The sequence below is a fragment of the Babylonia areolata genome, chromosome 4 (assembly GCF_041734735.1).
Source record: "Babylonia areolata isolate BAREFJ2019XMU chromosome 4, ASM4173473v1, whole genome shotgun sequence".
In the NCBI taxonomy this organism is placed as follows: domain Eukaryota; kingdom Metazoa; phylum Mollusca; class Gastropoda; order Neogastropoda; family Buccinidae; genus Babylonia; species Babylonia areolata.
Window position 1 is genome coordinate 39,205,388 of NC_134879.1, and position 13,935 is coordinate 39,219,322.

The 13,935-nt window shown below is 43.6% G+C and overlaps 1 protein-coding gene across 2 annotated transcripts in view; it reads left to right on the forward strand.

Annotated features, from left to right (window-relative positions):
* LOC143281163 (alpha-actinin, sarcomeric-like) overlaps positions 1-13,935 on the forward strand; it is a 67,962-nt gene that overhangs the window by 24,689 nt on the left and 29,338 nt on the right. The window contains exons 5-10 of one of the 2 annotated variants that reach the window (XM_076586187.1): positions 295-373; positions 6,663-6,744; positions 8,118-8,296; positions 11,802-12,032; positions 12,541-12,617; positions 13,489-13,618. In XM_076586187.1, the coding sequence (XP_076442302.1) occupies positions 295-373; positions 6,663-6,744; positions 8,118-8,296; positions 11,802-12,032; positions 12,541-12,617; positions 13,489-13,618 (778 nt within the window). The remainder of the gene's footprint in view (positions 1-294; positions 374-6,662; positions 6,745-8,117; positions 8,297-11,801; positions 12,033-12,540; positions 12,618-13,488; positions 13,619-13,935) is intronic. The other variant, XM_076586188.1, reaches the window with a different exon arrangement.

Below are 13,935 nucleotides of genomic sequence, written 5' to 3' on the forward strand. Positions count from 1 at the left end.
GACAAACATGTCAGAGATCAAGAGAATTCAAATTCCTTGCGAGGCATATGAAATTATAGGAATTGTAGGCAGGAGTTGTTCCGTGGCTGAGTGGGAAATCATGACCAGCACCCAGAGTTCAGTCACGTCCAGATCCACTGAGTCTGTCATCATGTGGAGAACACACCACAAAACACGGCACTACCGAGGGGAACAGTTGTCACAGTGGTGCAGTGCTGTACTCTGCTGCACTGTGCTGTACTGTGCTGTGCTGTGTGCCCGGGCTGACGTTTTGTGTGTGTTCTGCTTTTCCAGTTTTAAGGACGGTCTGGCCTTCTGTGCCCTCATTCACAGACACCGCCCTGAACTTATCGACTACCATGGTCTATCCAAGGTGAGGGACTCACTACACAACCCCCATACTGAGCTAAACTGTCTAGTCCTCAGTAGATACAACCCTACACCCCACCCCTCCACCCCACAAAAACACACAATGCACACACACACACACACACACACACATACACACAGAGCTAAACTAATTAATCCTCACGACACACACCCATGCTGCACAAAGCTATTTAGTCCTCAGTAAATTCAACACCCCACCACTCCTCACATGCTGCACAAAGCTATTTAGTCCTCAGTAAATTCAACACCCCACCACTCCTCACATGCTGCACAAAGCTATTTAGTCCTCAATAGATACAACTTCCCCCACCCCCTCTCCACCACTGAACAAAGCTATTAATCCTTAGTAGATACACCCCCTTATGCTGAACAAAGCTATTTAGTCCTCAATAGATAACCCTCCCTTCCCCACACTGAATAAACTATTTAGTCTTCATATAATCTACCCCTCCCCCCTCCCTGCACACAAAGTGATCAGTCTAGTTGGAGTATGAGGCAAACAGCTTCAAGTGCTATTGTATTCAATATGATTTTCAAGTTTTGAAACAGAAGACAGTTGGTGTGTCGAAGTTGGTCAACTTCACTGCCAGCATGTTTATCATCTGCTGTCACATGTGTAAAAAAAAAAAATTAAAAAAAAAAATAAATGAAGGAACTGCTGTCGTTTTGAGAGGCAGTTTCATTTGTCCAGTTTGTTTGTGTGTGTGTGTGTGTGTGTGTGTGTGTGTGTGTGTGATATTTTCTTGTACCTTTGATCGTGCTGTCAGTGATTTGCTTTCAGTCATTGTGTTCAGTCTTTGTGCTCTGCACAGAAACATTCTGACTTTCTGGAGTCAGTCCCTCTGTCTTAGGGTATCACCTGTTAGTGTACTTGTTGCAAAAAGCACAATAATTTAGAAATGAAAAGCTGCACAATGTAAAGGGGTGTGTGGAGGTTAATAATAATCAAAACTAGTTGTAAAGAAATACTATGGGAGGAAAAGTAAATCAGAAAGAAAAAAAAATCCCACTTTTAAATTGCCTAAATCCCAGGGGTCTTGGGCATTAAAGGGGGGAAGGAAGGGGAGATAACAGCCCCCTACCCCCACACCTTGAGCGCTGAGCTGCAGTGTCCCTCTTGCACAGTGTCATTCAGTGTTGTGTGTTGACCTGAAGTGTTTTTCAGAAGGGTCGGCTGAAGCAGGCTACACTACAGTGTGGTGAAGTCTTGTCTGTTGCATGCACACCTTGTATTGTGGCTTATCCTGTTCTGACGTGGCTTGTTTTGCATCGACGTGCTGTCAGTGTGAGCATGCAGTGAACGCCGTGTGAGATTGTGTTGGCAAGCTGTGAGTGAGGGTTCTTCAGTTTTGGCGTATGATGTTGAATGCCGTTTGAGATTCTGTTGAAAAGTTATGAGTGATGGTTCCTCAGTTTTGATGTATGTTGATGAACGCTGTTTGAGATTCTGTTGGAAAGTTATGATTGCGAGTTTTTCAGTTTGGTGTATGTGTCTTGACACATTTGGTGTACGGTGATGAATGCAGTTGGAGATAGTGTTGGAAAGTTATAATTGGGGGTTGTACAGTTTTATGTATGATGCTGAATGCTGTATCAGACTGTGTTGGAAAGTTGTGATTGGGGGTTCTGCAGTTTGGTGTGTGTGTCTTGACACGTTTGGTGTATGGTGATGAAAGGTACATGTGCACCCGATACTGTTTGGCGAAATTAAATCGAACTTGAAACAACATGACATCTAATGTACTTCCTCAGTGGCTCTATGTGATCAGCTGGTCTCAAAGCAACATTGATACATTGATATAAATGATGTGCTGTTGTTCTTGTGTAGTGATACATCGATTTGAATGATCCGCTGTTGTTCTTGTGTGGTGATACATCAATTTAAATGATCCGCTGTTGTTCTTGTGTGGTGATACATCAATTTAAATGATCCGCTGTTCTTGTGTGGTGATACATCAATTTAAATGATCCGCTGTTGTTCTTGTGTGGTGATACAACAATTTAAATGATCCGCTGTTGTTCTTGTGTGGTGATACATCAATTTAAATGATCCGCTGTTGTTCTTGTGTGGTGATACATCAATTTAAATGATCCGCTGTTGTTCTTGTGTGGTGATACATCGATTTGAATGATCTGCTGTTGTTCTTGTGTGGTGATACATCAATTTAAATGATCCGCTGTTGTTCTTGTGTGGTGATACATCAATTTAAATGATCCGCTGTTGTTCTTGTGATGAAGTAAATGTTGGCTGCAGGACAGGACTGTGTACTGGTGCTGTAGATATGTCGGCATGTTCCTCAGCTTTGTGCGCTTTGCGTTGTGTGTGTTTTGTGTGTCGGTAGGTAGCGCTGCATCCAGTGGTTGTGGCAGGTGATCAGCAGTGATGGTAGGGTCAGAGGCTGGCGGCCTGACATCACTCAGTGGGTGGGGTACCCAGTCAGCCAGCCTGACATCACTCAGTGGGTGGGGCACCCAGTCAGCCAGCCTGACATCACTCAGTGGGTGGGGTACCCAGTCAGCCAGCCTGACATCACTCAGTGGGTGGGGTACCCAGTCAGCCAGCCTGACATCACTCAGTGGGTGGGGTACCCAGTCAGCCAGCCTGACATCACTCAGTGGGTGGGGCACCCAGTCAGCCAGCCTGACATCACTCAGTGGGTGGGGTACCCAGTCAGCCAGCCTGACATCACTCAGTGGGTGGGGTACCCAGTCAGCCAGCCTGACATCACTCAGTGGGTGGGGCACCCAGTCAGTCACTGCAGTGATGACCACAGTGAGCAGGGTTTGAAACCCAGACCTGCCAGCCGTCCTCTGCTCCGTGCCATTCACATGATACAGTGCTGCTTAGCATGCTGTTGGGGTCCCCGGCCTTCAGACTCCATTCAGATGATACGCTAGAAATGTCCCTGATTCATTTACACTGACATTTTTAGTTCATTACTGTTGGGGGAAAAAAATGCTGGAGAGGATTGAAGAGGAGTGTTTGTTGTCATTGAAAGGAGTGTTAACTGTCATTGAGTGGAGTGTTAACTGTCATTGAGAGGAGTGTTAACCATATGTGGGGTTGATCAGGCGGTGCTTGAAGTGGAAGGCACTGAACATGGGTTACAGCATCACATTTCTTTGTTGTTCACTCTGGAGGAAGGTGGCAGAATGGTTCAGACACTCATCTGCCAGTACAGAGTCCATGACGGTCTGGGTTCAAATTCAGCTCTTGCCCTTTCTCCCAAGTTTGATTTTCCAATCAAACTGAGTGTTGATGAAAGTGTTTTTCTCTGGCAAAATTGTGTAGAAGAAATCCACTCTCATTGGTACACAAATATATACACTTGCACTCGAAGGCATGACTAAGCGCGTTGGGTTATACTGTTGGTCGGGCATCTGCCAAGCGGATGTGATAACTGAAACTCACTCAGTCACTGCACATGTTGTTTCTGTGCACATGGGCAGTGGGTGTGTGGTGTGAAGAAAGGCAGAGTTTGTATAATTTGAAAGTCTCGGAATCTGAGGCAAGAAAGTCGTATCAGTTTGGATGTGCAGAAAGGCCACACGTACAAGAGGAAGACTGCATTGTTGAAGTTTCTAATGCTTCCTGTTATTCAGCACCATGTATTTTGCACTGTTTGGCACCTCTGTATGACTGTAACAGTTCAACGTAGCGTTCTGCATGGTGTAGTTTTGGGGAGAGAGAGAGACTCGGAGTGTATGTGTGGTGTGTGTGTGTGTGTGCATGTTCAGTGTGCCAGCAATGTGCATACTATGTACGAATGTGTACATGTTCATGCATGCGTCTAGACATGTTGGAATGCACATGACATGCATGTGCACTTATGTGTGTTTAGTGTAAAAGAGTCTTTGCATTTTCTCACTTCATACATTGTTATTTCTGTGTGTTTACATTGACGTTTCTGTAAAGAAACCTGTCATTGCATTGTATCTTATTGTATGCTGTACAGTATAGATTTAAACAGTTGTGCTTTTCTGATAGAGTGATAGTGTGCAGATCTGCAGATTTGTATGCTAACAATAGTAGCTTTAGCAGACATAAACCATACCATGATTAATGCTGCTTTTTTTTCAAAAGATGTATTCATTTTAACATTTCAAATATTGGAAAAAAAAGACAAAAAAAAAAAAAGGACCGTGTGCCTTGTAAAGCTGAATTTTTTTTTTCTTAACCAGTGTGTTATGTGTGGAAAAATATTCACTGGTACAAATTGGTTGTGAAAATGATAGTTTATGGTCTGTTAAAGAAAATGATAGTTTATGGTTTATTAAAGTATGAGGTTGTGAAAATGATAGGTTATGGTCTGTTAGAGAATGATTTATGACTATCTTAGTATCTGTAGTTAATCCGCAGATGTCATACACATGGACAGTCGATAATCATGTGTTGGGGAAGGGTAATATGTTTTCATTATTTTGTTCAAATTGATTCTACTCAGAAAATAGAGGACATGATGTGTAATGTACCTCCTTAAAAAAAAAATCCAATATATACTGTGTGACATCGAGAAGGGATTTGTGTGCTGTTAGGGATTGTCTGATCTGGACAGAAATGACTTTCAGTTCCATCAGAAACAAGGGACTTGATCAGTTAATGGTTCATAGACCTGTGTACAGTCCAGTGCACTGCATGGAGCTGTTAGAGGAGAGAGAGAGAGACATATATCATCCATGGATGGGGAGGGGGGGGGGGGTGTCCATGGAGGATTCAGTGTTAGCAGTGGAATGGTGAGGAACACGAGGCTAGAGGAACGGGGAGAAAACATGCGGCAGATTCGATGAGAACTGGTATTTTACAGTGTGGGTAGTGTGTAAACTGGACACTGCATCTGTGGTATTGCCCTGATGGGTGTTGTTCCTATACAGTGGGGGTATAGTTTACTCTTGGGGTAGTATGTACTCTTTATTTACAGTAAGGGTATAGTTTACAGCGGGTGGTGTCAATGTGGGAAAATTATGTCATTGTTTGGACGTGTGTTTGTGATAGTTTACAGTGGAGGTAGTGTAGTATGCACTGTAGACACAGTATCTGTGGCACTGCCCTGACTTGTGATTGTGACAGATTACAATAGGGGTAGTGTGTATCCTAGACAATGCAGGTAGGGTGTGACAGATTACAATAGGGGTAGTGTGTATCCTAGACAATGCAGGTAGGGTGCGTCCCTGGGCAGTATCTGTCGCATTGTCACAACAGCTTAAGGTGATAGTTTACATTAGGGGTAGTGTGTACCAAGACACAGTTACAGTTTACAGTGCGTGTTGTAGACACAGTATCTGTGGCACTGCCGTGATGCATTCTGTTAACAGTTTACAAGTGACTGTTCACAGTGGGGTAGTGTGGTGTGTATTGTATACACAGTGCCTGTGGCACTGTCCTGACACATGTTGGTGACAGTTTGCAGTGGGGTAGTGTAGTGTGTACAATGGACACAGTATCTGTGGCACTGTCCTGACACATGTTGGTGACAGTTTGCAGTGGGGTAGTGTAGTGTGTACTATGGACACAGTATCTGTGGCACTGTCCTGACACATGTTGGTGACAGTTTGCAGTGGGGTAGTGTAGTGTGTACTATGGACACAGTATCTGTGGCACTGTCCTGACACATGTTGGTGACAGTTTGCAGTGGGGTAGTGTAGTGTGTACAATGGACACAGTATCTGTGGCACTGTCCTGACACATGTTGGTGACAGTGTAAAGTATGAGTACTGTAGTGTGTACTGTATACATAGTATCTTTGCACTGTCCTGACGCATGTTGGTGACAGTCACATGTGACAGTTTACAGTGGGGTAGTGTAGTGTGTACTGTATACACATTATCTGTGTCTCTGATGTGACGCATGTTGGTGACTGTTTCCATGTGATAGTTTACATGGGGTAGTGTAGTGTGAACAGAAAACAGAGGGAAGTGTGAACTGTATACACAGTGTCTGTAGCGCTGCCCTGACGCATGTTGGTGACAGTCACGTGATAGTTTACAGTGGGGTAGTGTAGTGTGTACTGTATACACATTATCTGTGTCTCTGACGTGACGCATGTTGGTGACTGTTTCCATGTGATAGTTTACATGGGGTAGTGTAGTTTTGAACAGAAAACACGGGGAAGTGTGAACAGTATACACAGTGTTTGTAGCGCTGACGCATGTTGGTGACAGTCACATGTGAAAGTTTACATGGGGTAGTGTAGTGTGAACAGAAAACACGAAGTGTGAACTGTATACACAGTGTCTGTAGCGCTGGCCTGACGCATGTTGGTGACGTTGTTCAGGAGAACCCCTTGGAGAACCTGAACACAGCCTTCGACATCGCTGAGAAACACCTGGACATTCCCCGCATGTTGGACCCTGAGGGTACGTCCTCCTTCCTGTCAGCCTGTCTTTCTCTCTCTGGTTTGCTTGCTTACTCTTTTTCTGTCTCTCGCTCTCTCTCTGTCTCTGTCTCTCTGCCTCTGCCTCTCTCTCGTTCTCTAATTCTTTCTCTGTCTCTCCCTGCTTCTCCCTGTCTATGTCTCTGTCTCTTTCTGTGTCAGTCTCTCTCTCTCTCTGTCAGTCTCTTTCTGTGTCAGTCTGTCTCTTGCGCCTGCGCGTTCTTTCATTCTTTCTCTTTCTTTCTGCCTGTCTCTCTCACTTTCTCATTCTCTCTCTCTGTCTCTGCATCTCTCACTGTCAGTCTCTCTCTCTTTCGCTCTCTTACTCTTTCTCTGTCTCTGTGTGCCTCTCTCTGTCTCTCCCATTGTCAGTCTCTCACTATTTCTCCTTTTCTCTCCTTGCCTCTGTCTCTGTCAGTTTCTCTGTCTTTCTCTTTCACTGTCTCATTCTCTGTCTCTATTCCTCTTCATCCCTCATATAGCCTTCTGCAGTCAGGTGGACAATGAACACTCTCTCTCGTCTGCTCTCTTTCTCTCCCTCCCTCTCTCTGTCACAAGCTGTTGATGTTATTTCACACTGACCCCCCTCCTGCCAACAGACATGGTGAACTCGGGCCCTGCTCTCTCTCCCTTTCTGTCTGTCTCCCCTTCTCTCTCTCTACTTCTCTCTACTTCTCTCTCTGTTACAAGCTGTTGATTTTGTTTCACATCTACTGTCCCTTCCTGCCAACAGACATGGTGAACTCGGGCCCTGCTCTCTCTCTCTCTTTCTGTCTGTCTCCCCTTCTCTCTCTCTACTTCTCTCTCTGTCACAAGCTGTTGATTTTGTTTCACATCTACTGTCCCTTCCTGCCAACAGACATGGTGAACTCAGTCCTGCGCTCTCTCTTCTCTTCCCCCTCTCTCTCTCCTGTCCTCTCTCTACTACTACTTCTCTCTCTGTGTTACAAGCTGTTGATGTTGTTATGTTCACATAGTCAACTCGGCTCTCTCTCTCTCTCATTACTCCTCCCTGTCTGTTACTAGCTGTTGATATTAAATGCTCTGTCTCTCCTGCTCTCTTTCTCTCTCTGCTCCTCTCTCTGTCACTAGCTGTTGATATTTCGCGCGCTCTCCCCCCCCCACCCCCATCTCTCTCTCTACTCCCCTCTCTCTGTCACTAGCTGTTGATATTTCATGCTCTGTCTCTCGTCCTCTCTCTCTCTCTCTACTCCTCTCTCTCTGTCACTAGCTGTTGATATTTTGTGCTCCCTTCCTCCCCCCCCCCCCCCTCTCTCTCTCTCTCTCTCTACTCCCCTCTCTCTGTGTCACAAACTATTGATGTTATTTCACACCTTCCCCCCTCCCTGCCCTCAGACATGGTGAACTCAGCAAAGCCTGATGAGCGCTCCGTGATGGCCTATGTGTCGTCCTACTACCACGCCTTCTCCGGCGCCCAGCAGGCAGAGACGGCCGCCAACCGCATCTGCAAGGTGCTGAAGGTCAACCAGGAGAACGAGCGGCTGATGGAGGAGTATGAGCGCCTGGCCAGTGATGTGAGTTCTCCTCTCTGTGTGTCTCCTGTCTCTCTGCTGTGCTCCTGCCTGTTGGGTTGGGTTTCACAGTGCAGTGGAATAGAATGCAATGCAGTAGAATGCAGTACAATACAATACAATACAATACAATACAATACCGAACCATGTCATGCCATGCCATACCATACCATACAGTGCTGTACAGTCCAGTACTATACCATACAGTACAGTACCATACAATACCATACCATACCAATACCATACCATACCCTTCAGTACAGTTCAGTACATTACAGTACCATATCATGATACCATACCATACCATACCACACCATACAGTTAGCACCATACCATACCATACCATACCATACCATACAGTTAGCACCATACCATACCATACCATACCATACCATACCATACCATACAGTTAGCACCATACCATACCATACAGTTAGCACCATACCATACCATACCATACAGTTAGCACCATACCATACCATACCATACAGTTAGCACCATACCATACCATACCATACCATACCATACCACACCATACAGTTAGCACCATACCATACCATACCATACCATACATACAGTTAGCACCATACCATACCATACCATACCATACATACAGTTAGCACCATACCATACCATACAGTTAGCACCATACCATACCACACCATACAGTTAGCACCATACCATACCATACCATACCATACCATACCATACATACAGTTAGCACCATACCATACCATACCATACCATACATACAGTTAGCACCATACCATACCATACCATACTATACCATACCATACCATACCATACAGTTAGCACCATACCATACCATACAGCACAGGACCGTACAGCACAGCACAATACAGTACAGTACAAAACAGAACAGAACAGTTAGTATAGTACCATACCATACCATACCATACAATACCACACCACACCACACCACACCACACCACACCATACCATACCATACCACACCACACCACACAGTACAGTACAGTACCATATCATATGATATACCATACCATACAGTTAGCACCATACCACACCATACCATACATACCATACCACACCATACCATACCATACCATACCATACCATACCATACATACCACACTACACCACACCACACCACACCACGCCACACCATACCATACCATACCATACCATACCATACCATACCATACCATACCACGCAGTACAGTACAGTACATCTTCATTAATCTGATTGAAAATTACATTAAGGCCAGACACGGTAGTACAAAAACAAATGAAATAAACTAAGTTTATGGCTTTCTGTGACATGGTATACAAAGATATTGGACTAAATATGTCTAAAAAGGTCATTTTGTGCAGTTTGTCGTGATGGTTTCCATGGAAACGAATCCAAAATGGCCGACAAAAAAAAAAGCTTAGAACTTCGGTACCTTTATAGATATGTTATTTCTGTTGGTTTTATTTGATTTATTTGTATTTGTTCTTTATTATAGTGTAGTGGTATTTTGGAATTTGAATAAATACATTTTTGTTGTTGTTGTTGTTGAAATGTGTATAAATTCCTTGACATAATTTTTTTCAAATGAGTATATTCATTCCTTTACTAGTACTATACAAATCACCGCACTATAATAAAGATGAATACATAAAGAAAGAAAGTACCAAGTTGAACATGCTATCTTTTAAAGTTTTTGAGTATTAGCATTTTGAAAAATGGTATTATGAGGACAAAACACAAAACTGAGAAAACAGGAAAAGAAAGAGATGTGCTTGTACTCACAAGAAATCACACATGTTGATGCTGTTTGAAGCTTTATTTAAGTGAATATAGTACCCAGGTGAAATGGACTATAAAGATTAGATGTTGAAGAAGCAAATTATGCGAAAAACGAAAATCACAAAAAATCATGATTTTGGTCAAAATTTCACTACCGTGTCTGGCCTTAAGACATAATGTATTCTATTGGGTTGATTGAAAATTACATTAAGACATATTGGGTTGGGTTGGGTGGCGTTATATATTATGTTATATTGTGTTGTGTTATGTTTGTGTTGTTTTGTATCGTGTTGTGTTGCATTGTCCTGTGTTGTATTTCTATTTTGTGGCATCAATTTTTGTCAGGACAAATAATGTGAAATTTGAGGGCACATCTCTCCAGTGCAGTGACACTCCCTTTTCTTATGTCTTCAAATGTATTGGATTTTATCTTAAAAGTGCATTTTTTCTGCAGATTTTTTTGCAGTGGACAGCCCCTTTATCGCCATGGGTTCTTTTAAGTTTATCGTCTGATCCAAATGACCATTACTCAGGTTGTAGTGGAGAGGGCAGTAAAAACCATGGTCTGTATTTGGGACTCGACCCACTGACACTTGGTTCCTTGTAGGGGGCATTTCCACGAGGCCACAAAGATGGGAATATAGGTCTTCAGCTTCAAACAGTGGTCTTAATCCTTCTGATCTACCAGCATGTTTTGAAGCCAAGAAAAATTGTGCATGCATGATACTGTGTCAGATTTCTTAACATAGTGTTTGGACGCGTTCACAAACATGCTGACATATCACATGGGTTGAGACACACTGGACTGTGTGGTCGAGTTTGTCATTGTAATATTTCAATGTGGAGAGGAAGTTTGAGTGGCATGATCTGTGCCTGCCCTCAAGATTGGGTGGGCATCTTCCTTACTTGCTGATTCATGCAGGGAATGTTTTTCAGAGACATTTACCCATCTTCTCTTGATTCAGTTGATTATTATTACTGTTGTTGTTACAAGTGTTTTGTTAACTCATTTTGTACTGCCAGTTAGCTCCCGTGACTTTCCCCAAAGATGACCCATTTGTATGGGTGAGAAATAAAATCACCAAAAATCAAATATTAAAATTTATGAACTGAAAACTTTCAAACTGATCAGTAACATAACGAGTTAATTGGGGGCAAAATACAAAACTTCCTCCCTTCTTATGCTATCATACAGTGATCCATATTTTTTGTTCCAAATTTGCAGACACTGATGACTCGTAAAAAAAATCCAGGAAGCACAAAGAGTTCCAAACAGATTAAATTCAGAACGTTATATAGCCACGGTTGGGACCCTTCGTTTAATTCTGTTGTCTGCCTTGTGACTGAGACATAACTTGGTCAGAGGTCATTGTTGACACGCGCTTCATGTGAACCAGTCACCGCGAAAATAACTCTACTGCTCGCGAGCACAGAAACACACACTGCATTTATAGGTCGCAGTGGAGAGCGGAAATGTCAGTGAAGATATTCATAGCTTATAATATCCTTATGAAAAGTAGGTGCCACCAAAAAAAAAAAAAAAAAAAAAAAAAAAAAACCTATCAAAGGGTCCGATTGGTGCCCTTCTTCTGAAACGGTTGTAAACAATAGGGCCTGATTGGGGCCCTTCGTCCGAGTGAGTTCCGATTACAGTTTATTGTTGTCATCACTGGCATAATATTCATGATGCAGTCACTGTTGTCAGTGCTGACAGTGATGTTGGCCTCAACCTTACAGCTCCTGGAGTGGATCCGTCGGACCCGCCCCTGGCTGGAGAACCGAACCACGGACAACACGCTGCCAGGCACGCGTCAGAAGCTGGATGAGTTCCGTGACTACAGGCGCAAACAGAAGCCTCCCAAGCTGGAGGACAAGGCCAAGCTGGAGAACTCGTTCAACACGCTGCAGACCCGACTCCGCCTCTCCAACCGTCCCGCTTACCTCCCCACTGAGGGCAAGATGGTGTCGGTGGGTTCTTGCTGGTGTTTGTGTGTGTGTGTGTGTGGATCAGAATTGGAATCATGTTTGTTTGTCATGAAAATCATAAATGAAGGGTTTTGCACACCAAATATACATATGAAAAAAGCAACCAAACTGAACCAAATGGTAGGTGTGTCAGTTGTAACCTGATGTGTACTTTGAAACATTCATATATGTGAATGCTTCTTGTCAAGATGTTTGTTGGAGTGTGTGTCATAAAGTATGCTTTCTGTTGACACTGATTCTTTAATGGTTGTGTGTGTGTGTGTGCGTCCACGTGCCATAAAGTGTGGTTTCATTTAGTTGAGACTGATGCCTTTAGGGATGGGAATGGGAACTGTTAATCCCCCACATAGCTACACGATAGTAGGAAAGTTTGTTAAAAAAAAAAAAAAGAGGTTGCCCTTTTTTATTCACTTGATACAAAGCGTGGACATGTTGTTTTGGTGTGTGTCTGTCCTTGCTGTATGTGTGGCACTGTGGCTGTGGTGTGCAGGACATTGCCAATGCCTGGAAAGGCCTGGAGCACGCTGAGAAAGGCTTTGAGGAGTGGCTGCTGTCTGAACTGCAAAGGTGGGTCATCCTCGCTGGTGTCATTGTCGTCATCATAACTACGTTCTTCTTCATTGTTAATCTTCATCATTATTACCATCAGCTTCACTTTTGTCATCACAGTCTTTATCATTGTCATTATCATCATTATTGGTATCCTCCTCCTCCTCAAGACCATCATCTTGATTGTTGTGATGTCTGTCTAGAAAGAAGGAGGTGTTCTCCTGGAGGTGTTCTCTCAAAGTCCAACAAAATGTGGCCAGAGAAAATGAGAAGAAAACGAGATACATTGGGGAGTAGTTTTTATATGTGGACTCACTTCCATCTGGACAGACAGATAGCACTGTGGGCATGGGTTCACACAGGTGTGTATAGTTTTACGCTGTTACAAGACAAGCCTCATCAGTTCAACAGATATGTCAGTTCAGAATGGATAGATAAATGAATGAAAATTCATGGGTCATAGTATTTTTGTATGTTACAGATTTTCATTTGGCATTTTGATGATTTTAGTTGGGTTCTTTTTTTTTTTTTCCTTTATTTTACCACATTTCAGTACTAAGACACAATGTTGCTAAATGGCTGCAATATTACAAAATCATTATTCAATATTACAAAATCAGTCACTCCCACACGTGAATTTTTTTTAAAAGAAAAGGCAAGTGGTGATGGATTGTTCACTGATGTAGAGTGTGTGTGGTGTGTGTGTCTATGTGGTATGTATGTGTGTGGTGTGTGTGTGTATGTGTGGTGTACGCATATGTGTGTGTGGTGTATGTGTGTGTGTGTGGTGTGTATGTGTGTGTCGGGGTGGTGTATGTGTGTATATGTCTGTGTGTGTGTGTGTGTGCATGTCTGTGTATCTCTATATGTGTGTGGTGTGTGTGTACAGACTGGAGCGGCTGGACCACCTGGCCCAGAAGTTCCGCCACAAGTGTGAGATCCACGAGGAGTGGGCCACCGGCAAGGACGACATGCTGCAGTCTGGGGACTTCAAACGCTGCCGCCTCAATGAACTCAAGGTCAGGCTGTGAGAGAGGGAGAATGGGTGTGGGATGGGTTTGTGTGTGTGTGTGTGTGTGTCAGTTTGAGGACTTCAAACGCTGCTGCCTCAATGAACTCAAGGTCAGGGCTGTCAGGGAGAGTGTGTGTGGGGGGGAAAGGGGTTAAGGTGTGGTGTTTGGTGTGGTGTGGTGTGTGTAGTGGGTGTGTGTGTATGTATATGTGTGTGTGTGTTTGAATGTGTACACATGTCTTTTTATGAGTGTGTGTATGAGTGTGTGTGTGTGTTTGTGTGTGTGGTGTCTGTGTGTGTGCTTCCTGTGAACTTCGAATGATA